Here is an 8,483-nt window from a genome sequence, read left to right on the forward strand (position 1 = left end):
GGAGGGAGCGGCTGCTCTGCTCCAGCTCCCGGAGCCTCTGCAAGAGCAGCCGGAGTCACATCACCCCTTCTGGCTGCCCACGGCCACCCTCCAGACCCAGGAAGGCTCTTCCCAGGGGCAGTTTCCAGGCAGGATGCGCGAGTCCCTACTGGCCAGGGTGGCACCACCTCAGCCCCGATGTCCCCCAGAAAAGAGCTGAGGTTTGGTGAGTCAGTGCTGTCAGCCTGGGTATCATCAAGCCCTGCCCACCCCCAACATTCCAGCTCTCCCTGCCTCTGCTGGGGGTCTCCAGGGACCCTCTGACCTGCAGACCAGTCACCCCATCTGACTGCAGACACAAGGGTGGTTTTTCCCAACAAACTCTTCCCTTAAAAGCTCCAACCCCTCAATAAAACCTTCCTGGGGAAAAATGTAGTTTGGCTCTTCGGGAATCTGGGCAGCCCCAGACTCTTCCCGTGGGACATGTGCGTGCCTGGATAAGGGGCTGAGCCCTGACAGGGGTGTGATGTGTATGCTCCTTCCCGCGGCCCCTCCGGTGTGATCTTGGCCCCCCTGGAAAGCTGGGAGTTCACTGACCTTCAGTAGCTCCAGTTTCTCTTCTTGCAAAGCCAACATTTTTCTTCCCTCCTTCCCCAGCCGCTCCCGGCAGCCGGCACAGGCTCCCTGTCCCTGCCGAGACTGGCAAATCCCCCTCTTTTCCCATTCCCACGTCTTTGCCTCTTCTATGAGCCAGCCCCGCCCCTCCCTCCCAAAGCAGAGCCAGCACAGCCCCCCAGCCTCTACCCCCACCCAAGGGCACCCCCAGCCTGTCCCTGCCACCCGCGGGGACAGCCCCTGCTTGGGCCATCTCGAGGTCACCTCACCATCCTCTCCAGGTCCGTGGGGTGGCTGTGCCAGCTCTCCCAGGGGTGTGGCAGCAGTGCCAGGCCAGCCCTGTGGTGGGGACACCGTCACCCCCATCCCCGGTGTCCCCACTCCCGGCTCTGCAGGAGGAGACCCAGGAGGGTGTCCACCCCCTCTGGGGGTCCAGGACCCTCTTGGGCTTCTGGGACCGTCCTCTTCCCCAGCCTCAGTGCAGGACTCATCCCCGGAGCCCCAGCACACCTGGCTCTGTCCCCTCCACTCCGAGTCTTGGCACCAGATCCCGGCTCTCGTGTCCTCTCCTGGCTCCTCTGCAGTGACACCGGCCGTGCCACTGCGCGCTGCCATCCAAGAGTGGCGTTACAAACCCATTTGCTCCTTTTCCGTGAGCATTTCCATGTGCGTTTCCGTGGCCACCTCGTGGGACACAAGGCCCAGGGCACATCCCCGCTGGGCTCCACATCCCAGCAGAAGGCAGAGCCGGGAACATCCCCCCCTCCCCTCCCCCGGTGCCATGGCCAGGGCAGTCCCCCTGGGCAGCCCCCAAAGCCCAGCCAGCCCCAGGGCTGTACCTTGCAGGGCAGCCCCACTTCGTGCTTCCCACGCTGCCACCAGAACACAGGGGACACCCCTGTCCCGGCACCACATCGCCCGGGGGCTCCCAGTGCTCCCAGTGCTCCCACTGCTGCCTCAGCACCTGCGGGGAAAGGGGCGTTTTGGGGAGGGGGAGCCCCAAACCCGGACAAACCCCATGAGCAACTGGGGCCGGTCCTGCTGTCGTGCGCTGCCCAGAGCGGGCCCCTGGCCCGGCCTTGCCCCTTCCCCCTGCTTATCCCACCCTCCCTCCTCCTCCGGGCACCGCCCCGGCCAGCCCGGACTCACGGCGATCCAAGCAGGGAGCTCTGTTCCTGCCGCCTGCTCCTTCCCTCGCTCCTTCCCTCTCCGTGTCATCCACAGCCAGGGGGACATTCCCTCTGCTCTGTCCCCGGAGTGCTGGTGGCTCCTGCTGCCTCTGGCCCAGGGCCTTGCTGGAGGGATGTCCCCTGGTCCTGGCACTGCTGGCCCGGGGCAAACCGGCAGAGCCTGTCCTTGCCCCGGCCCTGCTCCTGCCAGCAGAGATCCCTGGAGTCCTCAGGGGATGCCCAGGCAGGGCAAAGGCCGACAGCTCTTCCCTGGAGCCTGGACCCCCACGGGGAGAGTCCCCCCGGCCCAGGGCTGGCTGGGCAGAGGGGGCTGGGCAGGGCCCCCCCCCGGCCATCCCCAGCACATGGCTCTGGCTCAGCCGGGATATCCTGGCTCCCAGGGACTCCAGGCTACCCCTCCTCATCAGGGATGGAGACCCGTCCCTCGGGATGTCCATCGCCAGCTGTCTCCAGACATCCAGACTTCTCCCTGTGGGGAACAAGGACTCATCCTGCCCAGGGTCAGCTCCCTCAGTGGGAACAAGCCCAGTGAGCTCATCTTCCTCCTCCTCGGACAGCAGGGGATCCACCATTCCCTCCTGGAACCTGGCAGCGAAGTCCTCGGTGTGGATGGAGCTGGAGCTGCTCCGGTCCCCCGGGCTGGAGCCCAGGAGAGGAGCCCAGCACTGCTCCTGCTCCCATGGGACAGGGCTGCTGTCACCCCGGGGACACCCAGCACTGTGTCCTTCCAGCTCTGTGTGGGAGAGCAGACCATGAGCCCACCCTGTGCCTGGGCAGGGGTAGGAAGGAGCTTGGATCTGAACCACCTTGGAGGGACTGGAAATTCCTGCTCTTATCAGGGAGCATTTCTTGGGCACCAAAGCACAGACAGTGAAGACATCCCCCCTTCTCCAGCAAAATCCTCAACTGCTTCCAGAAGAAAAAGCCACAAAATATCCTCCTTACTTGCTTTTTAAACCAGGGTCTATTTGACCCTGACGATGCTCCCAGGGTTGGCACAGCTCAACAGGGGGGGCAGTGCCAGGGCAGCAGGGCGTGGGATGGGGATACTGTCCCCATCTTCTATCACAGAAAATGAGAAGCCACTGCCTGACAGGACAGTCCTGATCCCAAACCAGGGGGACCTGGTCCCAAACTGCCCTTTGCATGTTCCCCAGGGCACAGTTTGCTCTCCAGGCACTCAGGGTTTGGTCCCTGTGGTGTGTGTTTTGCATCAACAGCACTGGCTGTAAAATCATGGAAACACAGAAGTGGTAAGGTTGGAAAAGCCCTCTGAGTTCACTGAATCCAATCATTCCCCAGCACTGCCAAGGCCAGCACTAACCATGTCCCCAAGTGCCACATCCACACAGCTTTGAAATCCCTCCAGGGATGGGGACTCCACCACTGCCCTGGGCAGCTGTGACAGGAAAGAAATTTGGGAAAGAAATTTCCCCAGTACCCAGCCTGACCCTCCCCTGGCACAGTTTGGGGCCGTTCCCTCTCCTCCTGTCCCTTGTTCCCTGGGAGCAGAGCCTGAACCCCCCTCCTGTCAGGGAGTTGCAGAGCCAGAAGGTCCCCCCTGAGCCTCCTTTTCTCCAGGCTGAGCCCCCCCAGCTCCCTCAGCCGCTCCTGCTGCTCCAGCCCCTTCCCCATCTCCATGACCCTCTGCCCCAGCATCATTCCCAGCCTGGCATCACTCTGGAGAGCTGGAGAGGGGGTGGGCCGAGTGGGCTGGGGGGCAAAGCAGAGCTGAGAAAGCCCCAAGGTGCCCCGTTGGCTCTCACCAGCCATCCCGGAGCCAGCGAGGACAGTGCTGGGAGGGATGTCCCCGTTCCTGCTGCTGCTGGTGCCCAGCACAGGCACGCCTGGAGGCTGCAGGGGGAACAGGGAGCGGGGTGTTCAGTGGGGGACAAGGCAGGAGCACCCCAGCGCTGCTGCTGCATCAGCCCCCGGGGGGTCCCACTGCACCCCCATATGTCAGCCCCACATCCTTCCCACCCCCACCCGTGCTGAGCGGGAGTCCAGCCCACGGTCCTGGTGTTCCCCTGCCCAGGATCCTGCAGACTCCAGGTGCTTCCCAGGGTCCAGGGTTGCAACAGCAAAGAGCTGCTGGGTGTCTCAAAGCCCTGGGGTGTTGGTCAAAAATCCTTGGCGAGGGGGTAGAGGGGTCTCCAGCGGGGTCAGGCAGGACGGGCAGCACCCCGGGCTTGCAAACAGCTCCACTGAGGGGTCGGACAAGCGTGCCAGGAGCAAAGGTGTGCTGGTCCGGGGTTGGGCACCCGTGTGACCCTGACTGCACTTCTGGCCATGGAAAGCACCATCCCCCAGCTCCGTGGCTGCCCCCCCGGCCTGCAGCACAGGGCACGGGGAGGGGAACACACTCCATGCACTCCTCAGACTCCAGAGTGAACACGCTGAGCCCGACACAGCCCGGCACACCCACCCACCCCGTCCCGGGCTGAGGCCCCGCCGCAGGGTGAGGGGAGCCCAGAGCTTTGCTTTTCCTTAAAGCCAAGATTCCAGCACGGGAGCTGCCCCCGGGAGCTGCCGGGCCCTCAGTCCCGCTGCCCGCACCCGGAGCAGGCAGGGACCCCCCGGGCTCAGCAGGGCTGAGGGGTCCCAGTGCCGGGGTCCCCCGCGCTCACCTGGGGCAGGCAGGACAGGGGCAGGAGAAGAGGCAGGGCCGGGACGGGCAGCGCTGTGTGTCTGTGTCTCCTGGCAACGACCGCAGGGACCAGTCTCAGCCTGCCTGGGATTCCTCCCCCCCCCGGCCTCCACAGCCCCCGCTCAGACCCTCCCCCAGCTCCCCTGGACCTCCTCCCCTTGGACACCTCCTGCCTGGAAAAACCTCCCCTGTATCAACTCCTCTCCTGGCCTCATGTCCCCCAAACCACCTTCCCTGGACCATCTCCTCCCCTGGGCAACTTCCCTCTGGATTCTTCTCCTTTCCCGAATAAGCACTTCCCTGGACTTCCTCATCCTCTGGGCAACCTCCTCCTTTGAACAACCTTCCCTAGGCCACCTCCTGCCCCCCAGCCACCTTCCCTGGACCAGTTCCTCCCCAGATCCTCCTCCTTTGAACAACTTCCCTGGACCTCCTTGTCCTCTGGGCAACCTTCTCCTTTGAATATTCCCTAGATTTCCTCCCCTGGATCTCCTCCCCTGCTCCCACCCCTGCCCCCCATTCCCCCCCCAGAGCTGACCCACCTCAGGGCTCCTCCAGGACCCCCCCCCCCCCCCACAGCCCTGGGGAGCCAGTGACCATCTCAGCACCGCGGCTTTTAAAACTCCCGAATCCAAGTTTTATTTCCGTGTAGGAGAAGAGGGATCACTCACAATATATTATTGTTCAAAAAGAAAATACATTCAACAGCATTTACAGTGGAATGACATTAAAATCCTCCAGGAGGAACAGAAGGACCAGGAGATGGTGCTCTGGTTAAGTGCTGCTGACAGATGAACTCTGGAAGATGGAGCAGTTTTTTCAATTAGCCTAAAATCCGGGGGATTCCTTGGTCGGGGGTGCTCCTCGTGCTCCCCTGTGCTCCATGGAGCTGTGCAGGGCTGTGATGGGGATTCCCAGATGGATGTGGCCATGGGGGCACATCAGAGAGAACCTCTCAGGGCCCCAGAGCCCAGCAGGACCCTCAGAGCCAGCACTTAGGGAGCAACATCCTGCTCCCCGCCCTCCTCTGCTGCGGGAACACCCGGATCCAGCTCTGGGAACAGCCTGGGCTGGAGCTTCTCCCCTCTCCAAGCTCCCAGGTGACACTTGCATTGACACAGCAAAAAAGAAAGTAAGGCATTCTGAAAAGCTCAATTTTTAGCCCATTTTACAAACCCGATTCAGGCCTCGAGTGGGATAAAACCCCCCCGGGACACTTTGGTGCTGCCACAAACCAAGCCAGCGGCATCGGGATCAGTGCGGAGCATCCGCTGCTCCCCCTGCAGGGACACCTGGGGCCGGGACACCGGCAGCTCTCCCAGGCTGAATCCCACATCTGATGAAGTCTGGATCAACCTGCATCGGCTTTCCCAAGCCAGGGCAAAGCTCCAGGAAGGGTCTGAAGGAGTGAACACCCCGGAGCAGCTGCTGTGACACCCAGGACCTGGAAAGCAGTTTGGAGCATCCCACCTCGAGGAATCCTGAGTGCCGCCCCTCAAACCCCTAACACATCGTTTCCAGAGGGGAATGTCTCTGGAAAACCTTTTCCATGCTACTGCATCCAGCTTTGGAGCAAAACACAACTTCCCTGCTTTGGGAATCACTCCATCACCATCCCCTGACCTCGGGGACGAGCCGAGGGGAATCGTACTCGTGCTGCAAAAACTCAGACAGACACTTCTGTCTTCATCATTTTTCATCTATTGTGTACCATAGAAATTTAAGCAAAATAATTTTATATATATTTATATATATGTATAAATTAGAAGCAAATAAATAAGATTAAAGGGTCCCTTGAGAGCAGTGGGGGCTGTCCCTCACCACGGTGACGCTGTACAGGGGCTGGAGGGACTGTACACGCGGGGCTGTGGGGGAGAACCGGGGTGGAGGTGCTGGAAGCTGACCAGGAGGAGACTGATGGATGAGGAACCTGATTGCATAAGTGTCCCATGTGCAGCCTGGATATTCCAGTTACCGTTGCCTCGAAGTTCGTTATTGCTAATTATCCTCTGACGGGGACGAGCCGGGAGGCAGCGCCAGGGTGATATGGTGAAGAGCCGGAGAGGAGGACATCAAAAATGACATCCAACGGGGCAAGTGCAGGTGTCCAGCTCTCCCTGATATTCTCTGGCCCAGAGGATCCCATCTTTTGGGGCTGCCACCCCCTGCTCCCCTTCGGTGCTCTGGGGCCGATCAGCAGCAGCGCTCGCTCCGCTTCTCCCGGCGGGTCCAGGGCCACGGGAAGGCCGTGGCACGCAGGAGGGGTGAGGGGGGACCAGGGGTTCCCTCGGCCCCAGTGACCTGAAGCTGCTCCAAGGAAAGCCCAGCCATGAGGGAAGAGAGGGAAGGGATCCTGGAGCCAAGTGCTGGGACCCTCTGGATTCATCCCAAGCCAGGGGCCTGTGGCCAGACCTGTCTGGCTGGATGGGGAAGACACAGGAGTAGGAGATCCAGGCCCAAGACTCCATCCCAGCAGCACCACGACATCTCTTCCCTCCTCTCCCACCCAGCTCAGCAGGGAGATACAGCTGGAAAACCTGGCACCGAGGTCCAGGCTCCTGCCAGCTCCTGGATGCCGGGATATGGAGCGGGCACACGGACCCTGGAGCATCGCTGGGATACAAAGCTCTGCACTGGGTCTGCCTGGCGTTCCAGACCTCAGCAAGGCCATTTCCCCTCAGATGTGGCTGCAGGAAAACCAAACCAAACCTCACTCAAACCACTCCCGCAGAGCATCACGGTGAAGACAGTCCCAAGCCTTGACTGAACACACCAGACTGTGGGGAAGCGGCTCAAATGCTCTTGAAAATAACCCAAAAAAAACAGGTTAAAAAAACCAAAGTCACCAGCAGAAATATCCTAATTGGTGTTACTGGGATGACTGGGCACTGCAGGAACCACCAAGAGCCTCCAGGATCAAGCGCCACGGCCCCTGGGGGGAGAGTTTTCTGAGCAGGACTCAGGGTTGTTCGTGTCCGTCTTTGAAGGAACCTGAACCAGGAGCAGATTCTTATTTTTTAAAAAAATAATTCGATAAAGTCCACACAGAAATGGGAGGGGAAAAAAAAAAACCATGGCAAAGAGAAGAGCTCACACAAGCACACGGCATTCCCACACCCCGGGCATCTTTGGAAGTCGACGTCTCGGCCGATGGAGCCGAGGGATACAGGCAGTGAATATCCCAAACCCAACCCGGCTCCACGTGTCCTCCATCCCAATTAATCACTGAAAAAGCCATCATTAAAAAAAAAAAAAAAAAAAGAAAACAAAAAAAAAAGGATGCTGTTTATTAGTGCGTAAAAAAATAGGTTTGGAATCCCTGTTTTGACCTCTGCATGTGTTGACTCGGGGGTTGCCCAGGGAGCTGCCGGCGGGGCAGTGCCAGCGTGTCCGGGCTGTCCAAGGCTGTCCCTGGGCTGTCTGTCAGGGTGTCCCTCGGGCTGTCCCCAGGCTGTCCCGGTGTCCTGCGGGGCGGCCCCAGTGTGGGCAGGGGCTCAGAAGATGTCGGGGCACACGCTCCAGTCCTGCTTTTCCTTGGCCTCCCAGTAGCCGCCCTTGTAGACGCAGATCAGCTCCCCGGTGACGGCATCCACCTTCCGCTCGAACCACAGCGGGATGTACCCCTCGTAGTCCTTCCCTGTCCCGGGAGGAACACGGCGTCAGCCACGCTTTTCCACCTGAAATCCGGCGGGTCCCACGCCTCCCACGGCCACACGGGAGCCGTGGGATCCATCCACCCCCTTCCCTGTCCCACGCTGCCCCTGCCCACGGACATCCCGGAGCATCTCACCTTCCTCCAGGGCCTCCACGGCTTCGGCCTCCCTCCTGCGGCGCACGGCCCGTTGCTTCTCCTCCAGCCGCTGCTTCTCCACGTTGGCCTCGTCCCAGCGGCCGCTCTCCATGAGCCGCTGGTCGGGGCGCAGCCGACTGTCGGTGGGAGCCACGCGCTCCTCAGGCTCGTTCAGCGTCAGCGCCAGGTCAGAGAAGAAGTACATGTTCTCCGCGTTCTCCCTGCGGCCGGACAGCCCTGCTCAGGATGGCGGGGTGGGGTC

General features: G+C 61.1%; 2 protein-coding genes across 3 annotated transcripts in view; both read right to left on the reverse strand.

Annotated features, from left to right (window-relative positions):
* Positions 1-950: 950 nt before the first annotated feature.
* Positions 951-3,612, reverse strand: LOC114068016. The gene is made up of 4 exons (XM_027903840.1): positions 3,551-3,612; positions 1,744-2,517; positions 1,434-1,558; positions 951-1,202 (listed from the first exon to the last, which is right to left on the reverse strand). The coding sequence occupies exons 1-4, from the start codon at positions 3,555-3,557 to the stop codon at positions 951-953; spliced, it is 1,158 nt and encodes a 385-aa protein (XP_027759641.1). The 5' UTR covers positions 3,558-3,612.
* Positions 3,613-5,045: 1,433 nt separating this feature from the next.
* The window catches only part of OSBP2 (oxysterol binding protein 2), a 102,946-nt gene continuing 99,508 nt past the window's right edge, over positions 5,046-8,483 (reverse strand). For both annotated transcript variants that reach the window (XM_027903839.1, XM_027903838.1), the window contains 2 exons: positions 8,222-8,442; positions 5,046-8,068 (listed from right to left, as the gene is read on the reverse strand). In XM_027903839.1, the coding sequence (XP_027759640.1) occupies positions 7,926-8,068; positions 8,222-8,442 (364 nt within the window). In that variant the 3' untranslated portion in view covers positions 5,046-7,925. The remainder of the gene's footprint in view (positions 8,069-8,221; positions 8,443-8,483) is intronic.

Source organism: Empidonax traillii, unplaced genomic scaffold (assembly GCF_003031625.1).
Source record: "Empidonax traillii isolate 1590-97213 ecotype Southwest subspecies unplaced genomic scaffold, ASM303162v1 scaffold994:size215947, whole genome shotgun sequence".
Classification (NCBI taxonomy): Eukaryota; Metazoa; Chordata; class Aves; order Passeriformes; family Tyrannidae; genus Empidonax; species Empidonax traillii.

What these genes read in the sequence shown, in the direction of transcription:
- LOC114068016 (XM_027903840.1), bottom strand. An exon ending in AGCTCCCTGCTTGGATCGCC is followed by an intron (nt 1,559 to 1,743) that starts GTGAGTCCGGGC and finishes CTTTCCCCGCAG; the next exon opens with GTGCTGAGGCAGCAGTGGGA. An exon ending in AAGTGGGGCTGCCCTGCAAG is followed by an intron (nt 1,203 to 1,433) that starts GTACAGCCCTGG and finishes CTTGGATGGCAG; the next exon opens with CGCGCAGTGGCACGGCCGGT.